The 18,068-nt window shown below is 40.1% G+C and overlaps 2 protein-coding genes across 6 annotated transcripts; one reads left to right on the top strand and one right to left on the bottom strand.

Moving 5' to 3' along the window:
* Positions 1-2,298: 2,298 nt before the first annotated feature.
* tmem255a (transmembrane protein 255A) lies at positions 2,299-10,128 on the top strand. Of its 5 annotated transcripts, none has more exons than XM_068325644.1 (10): positions 2,299-2,725; positions 4,851-4,993; positions 5,502-5,564; positions 6,302-6,391; positions 7,154-7,219; positions 7,371-7,459; positions 7,662-7,733; positions 7,996-8,158; positions 8,279-8,425; positions 8,932-10,128. In XM_068325644.1, the coding sequence occupies exons 1-10, from the start codon at positions 2,668-2,670 to the stop codon at positions 9,073-9,075; spliced, it is 1,035 nt and encodes a 344-aa protein (XP_068181745.1). In that variant the 5' UTR covers positions 2,299-2,667; the 3' UTR covers positions 9,076-10,128. The 5 variants fall into 5 exon arrangements, with proteins under 5 accessions (XP_068181745.1, XP_068181744.1, XP_068181747.1 ...); XM_068325643.1 differs by having other exon boundaries at positions 8,929-10,128; XM_068325646.1 differs by having other exon boundaries at positions 8,279-8,466.
* Positions 10,129-10,811: 683 nt separating this feature from the next.
* Positions 10,812-16,897, bottom strand: zbtb33 (zinc finger and BTB domain containing 33). The gene is made up of 2 exons (XM_068325624.1): positions 16,635-16,897; positions 10,812-14,927 (listed from the first exon to the last, which is right to left on the bottom strand). Exon 2 carries the CDS (start codon positions 14,923-14,925, stop codon positions 13,048-13,050), a length of 1,878 nt encoding a protein of 625 aa, XP_068181725.1. The 5' UTR covers positions 14,926-14,927; positions 16,635-16,897; the 3' UTR covers positions 10,812-13,047.
* Between the last annotated feature and the right edge of the window lie 1,171 nt (positions 16,898-18,068).

The raw sequence follows: 18,068 nt of genomic DNA, 5'->3' as shown, positions 1-18,068 counted from the left end.
CGCGCATCGTGGTGAATGAACGCTGGACAGAGAAAAACTAGGGGTGGGATACAAAGTGATTTTTTTTATGTCCCAGCGACGATTTGGCAGCAACCTGGACCACAGAACGGCATTCTGTTCACGCACGCTATCATTCATTGTCCCCAAAGACCGAAGCAAAGCCTGGGCACAATATTTATAGCTTATTCCAACTCAAGTCACTGCTGACAGTAATTGGCTGCATACCTGCAGTAACACTAGACCAATTAGCATATTATGTTAATTAACAGTTCTATATATGACAACCAAGAATCATTCATTTATTATTTGTTGTCCTTGCGCATGCATGAATACTGATCCGGTTGCCAAACGCCAGCAACCTCCGCACACTCCTGCAGGAACAACTGTTCAACAGAAGCTTCAAGTGTCCTTCTCATCCCTGAGTCCATCTGCACTCTGGTCACGTAACGCTATGTTACCGCGTATAAAAGTCGGAGAGGGGGGCTTTTGAGAGAGAGGGGTTTTTTTTTTTCTTCTTTTACATGAAAAGAGACATTGCGTCATGGAAAAAATCCCTTCTTTGAGGTTTGCGCGGCAAAGACGCACACGTGTTCGAGGGTTTGTGGGTACTGGGAAGTTCCAGTGGCTGGAGAACACTGGAGATAGGAAATAAAGTTAGGATTGGAAGTTGGAGGGCGGGGGGGTCAAGTCTGCCGACTGATTATTACTTTAATTCACTTAAATTAGCGGGCAAATATTAGTGTGTGCTCTTGGGCGCAGAGGTGTAGAATTTTCCCGAGTTAACAAGTTTACTTTTAATGGGCATTTAGCTCAGTTTATCATTGTAATAAACATTTTCCATAAATTTATTTTTCCTAAATAATATTTCACTTAAACAGGGCCAAAAATAGTTACAAATAGGAACATAGTGAGGCGTATCATTTGATTAGTTTTTTTATTTGTTCTTTAATTGTAAATTCCAACAACAAAGGAAGAGAATACAGTATAAAACCTTGCTGACGTGACTGATGAAGATGCAATCCTGTGAAAAGAAATAAAGGTAGCCTTTGTGTAAGGCAACTTTTTCCCCCTCACCATACCTTAGTTTGTCTAAAATAAATTAGAAATGACCCAAAAAAAACTTTTAAGGTTCGGTTGATTGCAAAACAGAAGGTGTTTTTAAAAAGTACTGTGAGATTTGTCTTGTTTCTGTATTAGATAATTCACAAATGTCCGAATATACTTCACGTCACTCCGCGCTTCAGACAGATGGTGGCGCTCTAAGATCGACCTGCGCCAAAGCAACTCCTGCCGGTAACGACACTAAACACACCAAACCTGACCTGTGTGTGTAGAACACCCATCACTCCAGTGAAGGGAGACATGAAGCTGTTTTGGGACACAGGTTGACGTTTCTCATGTCTCTTTTTCCCCCCTCTGGAATTCCTGCTGTATTTGCATGAAATGTGCTTTACACACACTACATGAAGTGTAGGTTTTTAACATCATCATTTCCACTGAAACTGACCTGAAGCAATTTAAATTAAGCATATGTTCTGATAGTTTACAGTTTTTTGTTTGTTTGTTTGTTTGTTTGTTTTTTGGGGGGGCGGGACGGTCCTGTCCCACATGACAAAAAGCAACTTAAATTATGAAACCATTGCAAATTTAATTTCTTCTTTATCACACAATGAATGAAGTTACAATGAAAGTTGCAAGCTAACGATTGTTTAATGACTTGAGACAACACTTTCAAATAAAAGCACATGTAAAAAAAATTGCATGAGCTAGTGTTAGTTATCAGAACATTTAGTTTATATTTGTCATATTTAGTATCACAGCCTGCAGTCCACTCACAAGTGGGATGTGTTGTAAGTCAGTTGTAAATCCTATTCAGCATGCATTACTAGAATGTGTTCCAGGTGCAAAAGCCTGTCAAGTAAGAAAAACAAAGGATTTCTTTCTTTTCTTTTTACATCCAATAGCTACATAATCAATATTGAATAAGAACTTAAACAAAATTTGGCCTTGGCTCATTCCATGTTTGTCCCAATCACCAGTTATTCTGATCACATTCCAGGTCACCATCAGATAGACAGACAGACAGACAGACAGACAGACAGACAGACAGACAGATAGATTTCATTTAAGTAACGTACCTTAAAATTACATACGTTTTACAACACATACTTAATCGGAAAGAAGGAGAGAAATGTAAGTACATCTTTAAAAAATAGTTAAAATTGTGCCTCCTCTGTTGCCCCCGAGTGGGGGAAACTGGTCGATCCGCCCCTGGCCCCTGTCCCGACGGGCCTGTAACGGAGAAGTGGCGGTGTAACGGTGCGAGTACCGTTACTCTACCTCGAGTCCACAACGAGGAACGACCCTAGGGTCCGTGTGTTGTTGAGCAAACGAGTGACATGCGCACACACGACCGACGGCAGCAGGAGAGACCCACCGTCCGGGACCGACGCACCGGGAGGACCGACACCGACAGACGGATCTACCGCCGCGGGAGTGTCAATGAGGCGGACCCGAGGAGAGGGTGCTGAGGTTCCGCTGTCAGAGAATGCGACTGTCCACGTTGGCTCACGGTTTTGCACGGCGAGTTGTCAGCTGTGCGGCGAACTGAGAGTCGATCGCTGCCGTTTCTTCACCGGCAGGCGGATCTAACGTCCTCCGGCCGTCATGCCTCCCGCTCCGAGCCTCCAGTCCAGCGGACTGTCTCTGTCCGACTCGAGCACCGGTGGGTACACGGAAGGTCAGCGGCGCGTCTGCCGCACGGCGTCTTCAAGTAAATCATAGCTTTTTAACTGAATCTTAATGTTTAAATTATCCTCACTCCGGCTTAAAATAGCAGGATTTATTTTCATTTATAATTATTTTTATTTATTTCTTTGGTCCGGGCCGCAGCGCGTCACTGCAGGTGCGGCAGCGCCGAGCGGACCCGGTGGCGTGGACGTGTGGCTCCGGCAGATTCAGGCGGAATCCCGCAGAATGTCTCTTTATGAAAAGAGAGGCCAAATAATTCATTTTCAGAAGAGTGTTTCATTAATGTGTTTTATCGTGTGGAATATAGTGAGTATGGCTCATCCGTGTCTGCGTTCATCAGTCAGTGTCAGATCTGGACTGTGCTTGAATATGGGTTCCGTAGTGGAGCATTGGGTTCATCGATCTGATCCTTTCCACGTGGACCCCCCCCCCCCCCATCGCGTTGTCGTCTCTTTTCATAGCTCTCATAAATTTCCTCGTACATCTTTGCATGTGACATCTGAGGGATCTGATCAGCGTGATCAGTTGTGTACCAGAACCAGCATCCAAAAAAAAAAAGCTGAACAACACCAAATTCGATTTGGTGTCATCATAAATAAAGGAGTGGTGCAGGCATTTATTTCTTGATTTATTTGTGCACACAGTAGTGCAGTGTTTCTAGATTAAGGGCGAGCATGTAAAAAGGAACAGTCTTATTAAGTCCCTATCCTCATAGTTGTTGTTGTTGTGATCCTCCATATTTGGCTTTGTCCACCAATACCGATGATGTAACAGAGATGTGAGCATGCTCAGTGAGACCGTTCACACTGCCACCACATCAAAAGGAATCAGATACTCATTTAAGACACCATTTAAAAATGGTTCAAATCAGAATTGAAACAGTCAGATCGGTGCTGTTCACATGCACTGTGATGAAAATATAGACCTTTGTCACATAAGAGCCGAAGAAGCAGATTTGGTTCAGTTGGGTCCGTAGTACGATGTGATTTACGTGTTGTGGATGTGATGAATTGGAAACCTGTCAAGTGATTCCCCTGCCTGTCGCTAAACTGGGGCAACCTCCAGTCCCACCATGACCCAGTCCTGCTGTGACCCTGGAAGGTTGACAAATGAATGGATGGATACACTTGAATATTTACTCTTCCCTGTTTTCACATAGAACTCCCAGCTTCGAAAAGTATTCACTCAACAAACTCACCCCTTTAGCCTCACAATGTTTATTGCTTTTATCGACAACCAGATAACACAGAAAAAAACAAGTCATAAAATCCCTAAGTTGTGGTTTTATAATAATGAATGTGTGCTGTGGAGACAAGAACTATAGTGATGTGATTAGACAGAGACTTTTTCTTTAATTTGCTGATGCTTGACAATCAGAATTTAGTAGCACGAGAACAATAAATCTACAATTTGGAACCAAAATCAAGATGTTCCCTAAGAAAGAATGATATCATCGCATTGTAATCACGCAAATTTTTACAAATATTTCAAGACTGTTTAACAGCGAGGAGCTCATGAAGGAACGTCTCTCTGCTCTGACTTAAGGCGGTTTTATTTGTATTATATGATGAATATCTCTAAGAAGAAGTGTTTAACAAGTGTTTACCAGCAGACCTCCTCTGGTGAGTTTGCCTGGGTCCCCTTGTGAGGAGATCGTCAACTGTTGTTTTCACTCCACCCAGTTCACAATGAGCTGTCTATGGCAGGGTGTCTGGATTTTGACAGATTTATTACACTATTATATTCGTGACACTGAAATGTTAAAAAAGGCCCGTGATCCATAATCTGTATCCACACCCAGATCCTCTTCTAAATTCAATTAGTCATTTGTTGGCCCAAGATCCATCGCTGTACAAAATGGCCTTAAATTCATTGATAGGGTGCTGGGTGTTGCAGTTTAAAGTTGGTTTCTTTGAATGATTCATTTGTAGCTACTTATTGCAGTCCAAAAAGGACTTCTAAAGTATTATGCGGACATTCCAGTCTGGTCACAAGTCTCTTTAACTACTTTACTTAACGTCATTGCTCGTAGTGAATTCAAATCACGGTCTCATGTTCTAATTTCACGTCCCGCTGCTGATTCATTTATTGCCTTGCAGGCTCTTTTGAGAAGAGGAAAAGAAAATCCATAATAGTGACGGTGATGCTGCTCATTGTATCTGTCCTCATCCTCATCTTTGGCCTGGCAGCGACGACCAGGACGCAGAACATCACGGTGGGCGGCTACTATCCAGGAGTGATTGTGAGTGCACCGTCGCATCAGGTTGCACCAGCAGCAGAAGCATCGTAGCAAACCCACTCACTATTAGACTCCATAAGAAGAGAGATGTGGCTGTTTGCAGTGAGTTCTTTCCATTTCTGGGCTGAAAAGACGATAATTAGTGAAAGTCTCTGAGTGGGGAATTTTGTACACATTCATTATTCAGTAACAGTGTCATTAGAGGCTGAGTGAGGTAAAGTGTCTCAGCCCATAAATGTGTTTTCTTCAGAGTGCTCTGCTTTCAACATTCCTGGGCTGCCAGAGAAGCAGCCACAAAACGTTAGCTACAATTCTAAAGATGCTTCTTTAGAAGCATCCTCAAATAGTTTGAATTTTACAAAGAAGAAATGAACGTTGAATACCGACTTAGGGCTGAGGGTATCACACAAATCCTCCAATTAAAGTGAATTATTACGCATTTTATTTGGGCATCTATGAAAGTGAAGTCAAATTATCTAAGTGTCCTAACATCTATTTTCTGTCTTTTCAGCTGGGGTTTGGCTCTTTTCTGGGAATTATAGGCGCTCATTTGATAGAGAACAAGAGGCAGATGGTAAGTGTGTTGATATTACCTCTGTGCATTGAGATCACTTTCACTGCTTGATGTCTCCTTGTCTCTACAGTCTCAGAGTGCTACCATCAGACTGCGAATCAGACCCAGTTACCTCACGACAAGTTGATTAGGTTGTTAATAGTAAACACAGCAGCTATAACCCAGACTGAGGGATCTCAGGTTTGTGAGCTTGTATCCCGGCCTGCAGGGGAGATTCAACCAGGAATAGAAATAGGGTGTAAGTGGAGGAGCACATATGTCTGAACTGGTATGTTTGGAAGGAAACTGCAGATGAGAGGAGCAGGTGGGACGTGCCATTCTGGAATGAATATTAAGTGTGTACTGTGACACCTTTTTCCCATAGTTCCGTCGAGCTTGGATGCCTGGATTTTCAGGCAGTTAAAACTAAGTGAACCATGAAATGTACAGTCATGCAGTGACTGATCTGTTGTTTGCCATAAAAAGCAGTTACATAGCATTTAGATTTTATTAATATTTCTTTTGGTTTGAGGTATGAGAAGGCCACAACCTTTGTGTTATTACATTTGTATTTAGCGCTGCAAGGACTATATGACAAAAAAAAAAATAATTGGTGCTTATTTTAATTCCATCCTGCTTCAAAGCGGTGATGTATTATAATTGCATTATTACATCACCGCTTTGAAGCGGGATATAATAATGCATGTTTGTAGGCAATCATTTGTGAAGAATGATGAAGCTTCATTCTCCCTTCACAGTTAGTGGCGTCGATTGTCTTCATCAGTTTTGGAGTGGTGGCGGCCTTCTGCTGTGCTATTGTTGATGGAGTCTTTGCCGCGAGGCACATTGTAAGTAAGCTTCTACTTATTTAACTAATATCATAAATTATGAATGTGGATAACACTTATGTCTTGAATTAAAGTGAGTGTATTAATCAATGCCATCCTCATGAAAGCTTAATGCAATCTATATGCATAAGATGTATACTAAAATGTATGCCCTGGTGCAGGAGCATTGCTTACATATTGCAGATTGTAGCAGCTGCTGCAAAGTCCTCGGTGAGACAAATATATTTTGAGGTGCAGGGGTATAATTCTCCATTATACGTAGTACATAAAACAATAAATAACCACTGATGGACTCTTAAAACAATCATGTCAACATAAGTTATGGCTAGGTGAAAGGGGAGATTAGCCCCATTAACATTTTATTGGCTGAGGGATTTAGAGCAAAGGGACATTTTTTGTACATGACAAAGAATGGTTAAAAGAGAATTTCGGAAATGCAACATAATTTAGTGATGCTGCTCACTAAATATCTACTTTAAAAAAAAATTGTACACCAACTTTTTTTTTACTGTACAAACTGTCATAGTGTGCAACAGCAATTATCTGCCTGTGTCCATCGAATGTATGCTATTCATTATTTATGCTATTCAGTATTTAATAAGGACATTACAAAATTAAGATTATTTTCCTCCCAAATCAAAAATTTGAATCTTATGTGACTTCTATTATTGCCTTCCTAATCAGTGTAATCAGTGGAATTCAGTTTGGGTCAGTTTGTTTTTTCTGCATGTGTATGTTGTTAATATATACATTGTGTTTCAGGACCTCAGGCCTCTCTACGCTGGTCGCTGTGAGTTTCACTCAAGCGAAACTGCATCTGATCGCAACGTAAGAATCGCACATTTCACTTTCTGTTGACTAATGTGTTATGATGTCGAACTCAGGTGTGAAGTGTTTGACCTGTCATTCATTCTGAACTAAATAACAGACATTATGCAGAGCCAGACTTCGTTCTGAAATGATAACATTTTTCTTTTAGGTTCCCTGTCAGACGTCTTCGCGGACATCCTGCAACTTGCGTGTGAAGAGCAACACGTGTTACTGCTGCGACCTCTACAACTGTGGGAAGTGAGTACGCTGAGCGTTCAAGCACCTCGTCTTAACTTCTGAATCAGTGGCTACTTGCTTGGCCATGTTGCTTTTGTTGGTTACATTTTTTAACTTTGTGTCTTTTTTTTTTTTAATAGGAGACTTTTCCGTTTTTTTGCTCAACTACAACTGCATTGATTGTTTTAGAAGAATGTTTTATTTCCTGTAACCTTTGTTTCAGAGAACATCCTCTTATGGGACTTCAGAATAAAGATGTTTTGAAAAAGTTTAGGAAATCATCCATGATTTGGAAGTAGGTCCCCCTTTTCTAGAACCATATTGGCCATTGACGATAAATACATTGTCTTTTGTGTGTTTTTTTGTTCGTTTTTTTCAATAAGTTCTGTTTGATTGCTGCTTGTCTTTTTAGGGTACATTCCCTTCCTTTGCATGTTTCTCACCATGTCCTCATTACAAATGCACAAAGTCTGTTAGTGAGCATGAGAAACATCTTTGTGAGTGACTTTTGTGACTTCATTGTGCCCCCCTCACCCCTGTCCTGCCCTCTGGCTTAGTCGTGTAGAGGTGATCGGAGGCTACCACGAATACACAGATGTGAAGAGCTGCCAGGACGTAGTGCACCTCTATCACCTGCTATGGTCCGCTACCATCCTCAACATTGTGGCCCTCTTTCTGGGGATCATTACTGCTGCAGTGCTGGGGGGGTTTAAAGACATGGTAGGTGGAATGATTTGAATGAAAGATGAGACTATATAAATTTGTTGGTTTTTTTCTATGTAATTATCTGGTGTTTGAATCAATGAATCAACAGATCAATATTCTCCATGTCCTTGTCAGACCCCCTCTGCTGCCTCAGAGAGTGCATCCGAGCCGGAGGCCATCACAGCTCCAGTCTCCTGTGAGCCTCCCCCACCCACAACCTCCTTAAACTCCTACTACAACACCGCCCCCTGTCTGCCACCTTACACTGCCTACGACCAGCAGGTACAGACTACTGTTGGATGCTGTTTCATAAGTCATGTCTGGTAAGGTTGAACCATTTCATTAAAGTTCTGTTGGCATTAAATTCTTGTGGTCAGCTGTCATTTCTGACTAACCTAAAATAATAATAAATAATATATAAATAATAATAATAAGTTGAATAATATTAGTTATGGCAAACCATAACTAATATATCCTGAATAACTTACTGACATACGTATTTAAACTTATTCAATACTGTACCACAATTCTAAGTATAGAATTATATAATTATCTATATTTTCACATATTAAATATATAATCACATTAAAATTAAAATAAACCTAGAATTTAATATGCATTTTAATTGTGCATTGTTTTTTTAATTTTAATATGTATTTGTGTTTTTGTCTTGTGTTTTACCAAATGAGTAAAATGAGTCCTTTTTCTTCTGAAACCAAGTACTTATGTCATTATAATGTCATTAAATTTTCCATGTCATTATAATAAAACCGTTTCCTTTCCAGCAGGGTTCATACTTGTTCCCTGACTCTTCTGGTCTGTCTGACGACTCCCAGTCTGGAGCCAGTCACCTGTGGCCCACGATGATCCCTCCACGCTACTCCCCTCCTCACGATCATCCTGACGAGAAACCCCCACCGTACAGCCCGTGACACGACACCTGGAAGGTGTTGACAGATGCGGACTGAGAGTGTTTAAGTCCTCATGGCCTCATGAAAACTTTTCTGGAGCTATGGTAGTGAGGAACAGGATCTCCCACGGAGCACGCCAACACTTTTGAGTTCAAAGGAGGATGTATTTCCTGTGCTCCAGTCACACTCATGTGTGCACTGTGTGTGTCTTTGTGTGCATGCACAGCAAGAGAGACGACAACTCCAGGGCTGTTTACACATGCAACTGCCTTAATGCAAACAGACATCCTGTGCTGCATCATCTGGACTCACTCTGGCCAGGAATAAAAACTTTCTCATGTTTCAGGTTCATCTCTCTTTAGTACAGATTGTTAATGCGTTCTGCTTGAGTGGAACCTGAACTACACACCCTGGCTGTTGGATCACGCCACAGCCACAAGCCTTCTGTGAGATTAATGCAGTTAGGTGAAAGCTTTAACGTCTATTCCAAATCGGAGCAGCTAGAAAATTGCACAGGGTACAGTTGTAAATCCAGTCAGACAATTATTTAGCTATCAGTAGTGCAGCTGTACAATACTAGAGGAATGGTTAGCAGCAACGGTGGTGTGACATGCTCATAATGTGTGTGCAGCAGTGTGACATGCAGATGCTCCAGCAGCATGTAAACATTTGGTATACAAATGATTGATGTCTGATTCCTTTATTTATTTTCAGTGTATGGTGAACAATTCAGAGCTTTGTTTATGGAAAAACAACATATTCTGCTGTATTCAAGATGAGATGATTAGTAGTTACCTTCCAGTCACTATTTATTGTATTTCCACCAGTTATATCACACCTGTATGCTGAAATGTGCTTCCACAACATCAGTAATGCGTAGCAAACAGTCAGTGCTGGATTCACTGACAGGATGTCATGAAAAGTAAAGCAAAAAGAAACTGTTGCTCACAAAGAAAGAGCATGAACGTAGCCCACCATTAGCTTTAATCACTGCTTTTGTATTTTAAATAATATATTCTCAGGGGCTGATTGTCAGTTCCTTTTATCTCACCATTAAAGATGTTTTGTCATTCAGTGTGTTTTTATAAAAATAGTAGTGACACCCATTTCACTGTCTGGATCGAGAAGGAAATATCTCAGACATTCAGGTCAATAAATTTGGTTGTGACATTTCTGATCCCTTCAACTTACTGACCTCTTCCATTCTGGGACTTTTCTTGTTTGCCTCCTCCTTTTTCCTCATCCTCTGGATGGATTACATTGATGTTTGGTGCTATTTGCATATCTCCTGTAAGGATAAAATTGTTTGAACCTAATAATCATTTAACTTTACATATAACATTTTTGTAATTTTTAAGTTCAATAAACTTAGGTTTTGTATGATTGCATACAGCACGTAAAAATTAGGTAATTAGCCATGATTCTAAATTGTTAGCATGTTAACACAACATACACAGCACCACGGCCAGCATGGCTGTAGACTACCCTTGTGTAACATTACCATTATTATGGTCACCAGTACACATTTATACATAAGGTTAAACTGACTTTAGTTGGTACAAATATTTAACTTTTTTGTGACCATTTTTAATATACCCTTTGCTGAAACAGCACGTGATACTGTAAGACAATTAAACTCATTGTAATAGAATAATTTATTGGTCTTACAGTAATCCTACCAGACAGAAAATACAGAGTTATTTAATTTTATCTACAAATAGAAACCTAAATTAAAAAATTATTTGCCATACTTCAAAAACAGATTAAATTAATATACACTGAACATAACACACACCACTATTAATCTTAAGCCTGCATGGTTTTATTGAATGACATAGCTTTCCAAGTTAGCACTACATTTTTAAAAAATTCTTACTGACCAACCACTACATTGACATGGAGGAAATAAAGTGAAAAAGTAAAGATATTACACAGACCCAACTCTAAGTGCTATATGTAGGACCTGATAAACCCCTCAACTTATACCAATGCTACCATCACATCTGTTTGCCAAATCTCTATCTTCCACTACGCAGCTGTCAGATTATGGCAGCAAAATAACATTTAATACAACAAATAACATGGCAACCATAGGAAATAAAGTTATACATGTGTATCAAAAGAAAACAAGCATTTGATGGACAGAAAAAAAACTGTTGTTCTTCCAACCACTGAAACATATCATCACATAGCTTCCATGTCACAACATCCACATGTGGGATCAACAATCACAAAACGCGAAAATATATTTTCAATCATAATTTAACATTCTCTTGTACTAGAATGAAGTTCAAAAGTCACAAAGTGAAATATGGAATGATCAGATCACAAAACTCATGTCTTTCACCCCCTCCCCACCAACCCCCTCGGACAACATCCTAGTCACACAATCTTCAACAGAGCCTTCACATTTTTAAGGTCACCCCTGTCTCATTTTATTTGATGTGGTGTGCAGTGTCACTCATGGCCAGTTAGGGTATTGATGGGACAATTTTGTTGCTGAGGCATGTTCACATTGCACTCGTGTTTTAGTTTTCAATCCCTTCCATTACTGCTTTTAGTCAATACTTTATAATTTCCGCCCAAATCCTCCATCCTTCCCCCTCCCCCATCTTCTGGGATGTTTTTTCTTTAATCATTTGTGAATACAACCCATCCACATAATTTATTTTTTCTCTGGGATTTTAATGCATGTAAGATGTTTTAACCAATAAGTGCCAAGTTGCATGGCTGTTACTCATGCAGAGTAACACTAATCAAGGTATGGTCACATTATATTTCTGTCCTGCAACCGTTTACTCCCTATCCCTTTCAACGAGGCCAACACAACATATTTAAACATCTGCTTCCCGTTTTCCTGCCACCTCCAGCTGGTTCCAGCTGATAACACTAATCCAAATTCAACTTTTCCCATCGTGGTTCCAAAATTATTCTGGCATGCATTATCACCATCTTTGTCATATTAGACGCAATATGTATTTAAGTGATTAAATATGTTTAACTGGTTAATTTGACTGCACCTCAAACTAAAATCAAGCTTTGCAGAAGTACACTGTTGCAATGAAACCAAGCAGGAAATGGTTGGAGTTAGGGTTGGGTACCATCCACTTTCAAAGTGATGACGGTTGTTGTTATGACAGTTCCTTACTGGTACCAATACTCTTTTCTGTTACTTTACGTAGGTATACAGAAATGTATACCTACGTAATATGCTGTGACAAGGTCATGACATCCAAGGAGAAAATCTCAGAAGTGATGCGAGAAACTACTTCAATCTGCACATTTATGACTAGCTGTACAAAAATGAAGAAAATTATTGTGCGAGTATTGAACTGTATGACAACATCTTCATAACAAATACTAATGGGGACCCATATGCCGGCATTCAGTGTCCCATCCTAAGATGAAACACAAGTATCACCTACTTATATTGTGACCACCACAGTGCTTCCATACTTGAGTATTTCCCCACAATTATTATGCATTTCATGTACTTTGTTTCATTTCACATTCTGGAATAATTAAAATTCTTGGATACCACTTTAGCATACTTAATACATAAATGGTAGTGAGTAAATTAGGATGCAGTGAAGAGCTCTGCGTAAATGACGTGTGCAATGGTAATGTAGAAATACTCATCATCATCTAAGACCATAAAGAAGCCCAGTTACCTTCAACAATTTACATTAGCTGGTTGAGTACATGGTTTTAATAAAGTCATCAATGCTTAATCTAAAATTCTGTTGCACAGAGTTCAACTCTTCAACGCTGAGCTTTTAAAAATGTACACTTGCATGGTGACAATATCATAATTTAAGTTCCGTCACCCAGATCAGCTCTCAGACTAAAATTTGTGCGCAGTTTGATTATCTAATTGGCACTCCATAGTCCCGACATAATTTAATGTTGTACCCTTAAAATCAGAGTGGAGTTTGGTACCCAACCCTAATTCGGGCACTTAAAAGGCACAGGTGATGGAATTAGGAGTGATGCTCAGTAGGTCTCTGGTATAACAAAGTCAAACTCTGAAGCTGCCTGTGAAGAAGTGTTCATGGTTGACCTTGGTCGCGTGTCATGTGACATGTGGGCGTTAGGGTCAACAAAGATGTCATCCCAGTCTAACATCCTAGTCTGGGTAGAGGAGTGGATGTCTTCTCCAGCAGTGGTTATGTGATGCACGCTGCCATCCTCAGATATAACAGGGACTCCCTGCCCCTCAGTAGTCCATGAGTAAGGCTTCATCTGCACTGATTTAAATGGCAGCAATCGGTATAAGTTGTTGTTGGTGTCATCTTTTTCCTTCCTCCCGCTGGGATCCTGGTTGTGAGCTTGCTTGCAGTGGGTGGACAGGACCTGGTAATTCAGGAACATTTCATTGCATATCAAGCACTGGTACCTCCTCTCTCCTGTGTGGTGGATTTCATGTTTAGTTCTGTACTCTGCCAGAGCAAAGACCTTGTTACAGTAGCGACATGGGTACTTCTTTTCCCACGAGTGGGTGTTGAAGTGGCGGCGGAGGCTCGTTATACAGACATAGGGGCGCTTGCAGACAATACACACATAGAAAGTCTTGCCATCCATTATCAGCTCATAGTGATCCTCAAGCTCTGTCTTTGACTTCTTCTTGTTTGGGCTGGTTGTTTGTGTTGCATTTGTTTTATCTAAGGGTTTCAAAGGTGTTGCCATTAATGACCTCTTCCCTTTAAGATTGACCTTAGAGCCTCCTTCGCCTGGATCCTCTTTCATTGGGACAATGTCATATGTGTTTTCTCCAATGTTGGCATACACCTTACAGCCTGATGAAATTGAATCAATCTCTGTGGCTGTATTGAGTGTAACTGTCGTTTTTGTTGCTATGGGGGATTTGGGAATGTTAATTTGATTTGTTGGCCCTTCAGACAAATCCAAAAGTGTGATTTTGGAATCCCCTTGCTGAGATGAGGTACAGATTTGCTTCTTGTGGACTCCTAAGATATCGGTGTTTTCAGAGCACAGGGAGGCACTTGGCGGCTCAGGAATGAAATGGCTTGCCTTGACTGGAAGTGTGGAAGTACTTTCCGAGGAAACTTTAGCAGGGGAAGACGGGTTATTTGAGCTGCTGTCTGGACTTCGCATGGGGCTGTTGTTGAGCAAAATGGGGTTTGGACAAGGAGCAACGGTGGGCGTTGCCACAGAAGGACTTAATGGGGTTTGGGTTTTCTCAGCAGATTTTAAACTGCCTGAATTTAATTCTTCATTTTGTTTTGAAGCAATATTTTCTGAATCAGCTGAATCCAAATCAACAACTTCACCAGACCCAGCCTTCTGATTGGTTTTGGTTTGAGCTTCCGTTTCTGAGACAAACAAAACATCACTGTCAGAATCCTCATTATCATCCGAACCTTTGCTTGTCTGATTGAATTCCTCGGCAGATATTGAGAATGACTCTGTGATGATCGGCATAAATTCTGAAGGTGCGTCACTTTTGTTTTCTGTTTCCTTAGATAATCCGGGCAGACCCTTAACTTGGGACAATATTGTTGGCAAGTTTGCGATGAATTTGACTCCCAGAATCTGTCCAGCGCTAATGAGCTCCTCAAGCATGTCGGAGCGGATGCGGTAAATCTTGGAGCTGTAGATATAATTGAGAATCTCCTCAAAGATTTCAGCTCTGATAAAGTTTAACTCGATCACTTGTCCAGCGACACTGAAGAGCTGGTGGAAATATACACTGGAGGCAGACAAAACTGTTTTGTGAGCTCTGAATTTCCTGTCCTGTATGATAATGGTGACATCACAAAACAATCCATGGCTTCGTTGCTCATTCATCGACTTCAGCACAGATGTGCTGTACTGTGTGTCAGTTGCAGATATCAGCTTAAGACTTGGCATGTCTGCAGAGAAAAAACACAACGTTAATGTACGTAAAATGTTCTGTTTGTTTGATTATATTGATATGCATAATACCCACAGTCCAGTGCAAGAGAAATTACGTTTTAAAAGTAAGGACGACAAGCAAGAGTGAGAATATTAAATGTAAACATTAAAGTTTATTCTGTGCTGCTCATAGAATTTCTTCTGGTCTCTTTATGAGTGAATATGTTGTAAAAGACCAAGTTGCTATAGTCATATTACTTTAACAGTCAAGTTGACTGCTATTGCAATATACTTTAAATGCTGATATTATTGCACATTGACATTTAATGGTAGATGCAGCAGCATTTGCAAAATAAACACAATCACATTTTATTTGTGTAGCGCACAATCTAACACCCTCTATCCTTAAAGTCTTGAACTAGGAGGAAAAACTCCATAAAAATGCAATACATGGAAAAAAGAAGAAACCTCCATGAGAGACAGATGAGGGAACCCTCTCCCTAGAGCAAGTAAACATACAATAGATGTTACAAGTACAGAGCACCACAATCAATCTTGATAGGCATGAAAAATAATGAACTTACAACGAGCACTTATGCAACACATTCATCATACATATTCCAGCCCACCTACAGTAGTGGGCTGACATAACTGGGTTTGAATTATCATTTAACATATACATTGTATTTATAGATATGTTATTGTTTAATTATTATTTATGTTTATTGTTTATGTTTACACTGTTTAAGCGTACACTGTATGTTTTACACCTATCCTGCTTTATGTGCTTTCAATTGCCTCTTGGGTACTAATAAAGTTTTTTGAATTGAACTGCATTGACAGCTGTCTCTCACTGCGTCGGTGCTCTACCGCGGATAGCCCTGAGTACCCGTATCTTCCAAAGACGCAACCATTATAGACTGGATTTATTTGGAAAAACGTTATAATGCACAGTACATGGAAATAGAAAGACATACAGATACTGAAGTACAAAGACTAGTGTTCAAATGTGACATCCCGCAACAAATGTAAACAGAGCTTTATAGCAACATACAGAAAATGCGCTCCAATTAATTTTCCTCTATGTAAGATGGGTACCAATAATGGAACGTTGTATTTGCAAACATTTCTCGATAATTCTGCCTCCATGTCCTTCTATCTTGGCATAAGAAGCGCCATGTTGAACTTCTGTTTATATCTTAAATTAGGTCTAGTAAGCGTTGAGCGACCAGAAATGGTCAATGCTACACCTTTTTCAGCAGCCTTCTCGTTTTTTTTTTAAACATAATTTGACACTGTGACTTTCCCAATGCACAATAAAATAAAAGCAAGTCGCGCAAACAGCAACAGAAACGTTAATTATAGACAGTCAACAAAAAACAATGACGGTACCTTAGCTGTCATTAGCAAAGCGGAAATCAGTTTGAATCGTAATAGCTAGCTGCACATTAATTAAGCAAAGCATTGCACACGTGCAAACTAACTATCATTTAAACTTTATCTGTGTAATAACTGCTTTCTTTAGTCTATTGCTGCTATCGATGTGTTTAAGTAATTCAGACGCCGTTAGCTGGCTAACAATGGTAGCGTTACCGCAGCTCCCTTCTTCCATCTGTTTAATGACAAGTGCAGCCCTGCGTGCAGCAGCTTAGTCGCACAGTATTGTACATTACATCAATGAAAGCATGCTGGTACAAATGGAGGAAAAATAAAATCATGTTTACCTGCAACCCAGGTGTTATATGACAAGACCGAGCAGGAGCGGAACCACAGACTTTGGTAACTTAAAGCTCATTGGCTAAAAACAATGGCTAACAAGAGCTTCCTCTTGCAATTGCGGTTGAACACCCACGAAAAAATTCCGTCGTGAGGCAGGGAAATTAAAACTACATAGCAGTACTGCGCAAATTAAGAATAAGAAGTGGATACTATGTTAGGCTAAAATACTAGGCAAGTATATAGCGCCTGAGCATCACTGTAGCTTAAATTTGACTTTACACACCTAGCCTAGCTGCCAGATAACTACCGGTTCAGTACTTTCAAAATAAGAGAGACTGCGGCTCACTGCAGGTTAGACACAATAAAGTACCGGTACCCGGGTCCCCTGCCAGGTTTGGATTTTGTTCTAACATCGGTATCCGTTGTATTTTGTGTACTTATGAGGGACGTATTCAATTCCGTAAAAATAGCTTCTTTGCAATATTCTCTCTGGATTCCACAGTGAAAAAAAATAAATCAAAAATCCATGAATGAATGAAAGCTGTATTCATTCTGTCACTCACTCACTCACTCACTCACTCACTCACTCACTCACTCACTCACTCACTCACTCACTCACTCACTCACTCATTCATTCATTCATTCATTCATTCATTCACTCATTCATCTTCCTAACCCGCTTCATCAGCTGTCACAGCTTTCGCCATCAGCTGTCGCAGCTGTCCACTGCCTATCCGGTCGCCTATCCCGGGGGCTGAGATAGGCGACAAAAACAAACAACCCCCCCCCCCCCAACAACAACAGCAACAACAACAAATAACAACAACAACAATCCTTCACTGATTCTGCAAAATTAAAAATTTTCACAATAGATATTTTTCTAATTTGAGATCAGGGCTATTGGGAGACATTAAACTCCAATGGGACGGAAATTAATTTCTCAAATCATGCTTTATTTCTGAATTCTTATGGTCGTGCTAATGGAGCTGAAACTTTCAAAATACTGTGAAGATTTTATTCTCATCAAAGTAATAAACTGGAAATGACACTGAAGTTACTAACACCGTGATTCTCACTTCAAGACCGACACTGCTGAATTCAGTAACATGCATGGAATAGTAAGTGCTCCCTATTTGGGTTTAACTGAAAAATCTCTCTATCCTATTCTTGGTGACTCTTCAGCGGCAAGAATAAGGTTAAGAGTTCTAATTTTGTTATGTTTTTTAAGCACACCTGGTGCTCTAAAAATGACGATATAGCTTCAAGCTACATAAATCAAAACTTATATCTAACGATGACCGTGCCTTCACCATTTAGGCTTTGGGATAACCTGCTTGACCAAAAAAAAAGAAGAAGTACAGATTCAGTTACTTATTTTAAATCACTTATTATAACGCACTTATTCTGACTCGCTTTTGCATGGGTATTTAATGAACTTC

This window comes from Antennarius striatus, chromosome 10 (assembly GCF_040054535.1).
Source record: "Antennarius striatus isolate MH-2024 chromosome 10, ASM4005453v1, whole genome shotgun sequence".
NCBI classification, from domain to species: Eukaryota; Metazoa; Chordata; class Actinopteri; order Lophiiformes; family Antennariidae; genus Antennarius; species Antennarius striatus.
Note: the sequence above shows the minus strand (reverse complement) of the source record. Positions and strands in the feature narration are given on the sequence as shown.

What these genes read in the sequence shown, in the direction of transcription:
- tmem255a (XM_068325643.1), top strand. Translation starts at nt 2,668, where the DNA reads ATGCCTCCCGCTCCGAGCCTCCAGTCCAGCGGACTGTCTCTGTCCGAC. An exon ending in AAACTGCATCTGATCGCAAC is followed by an intron (nt 7,220 to 7,370) that starts GTAAGAATCGCA and finishes TTTTTCTTTTAG; the next exon opens with GTTCCCTGTCAGACGTCTTC. An exon ending in GACCTCTACAACTGTGGGAA is followed by an intron (nt 7,460 to 7,661) that starts GTGAGTACGCTG and finishes CCTTTGTTTCAG; the next exon opens with AGAACATCCTCTTATGGGAC.
- zbtb33 (XM_068325624.1), bottom strand. Translation starts at nt 14,925, where the DNA reads ATGCCAAGTCTTAAGCTGATATCTGCAACTGACACACAGTACAGCACA.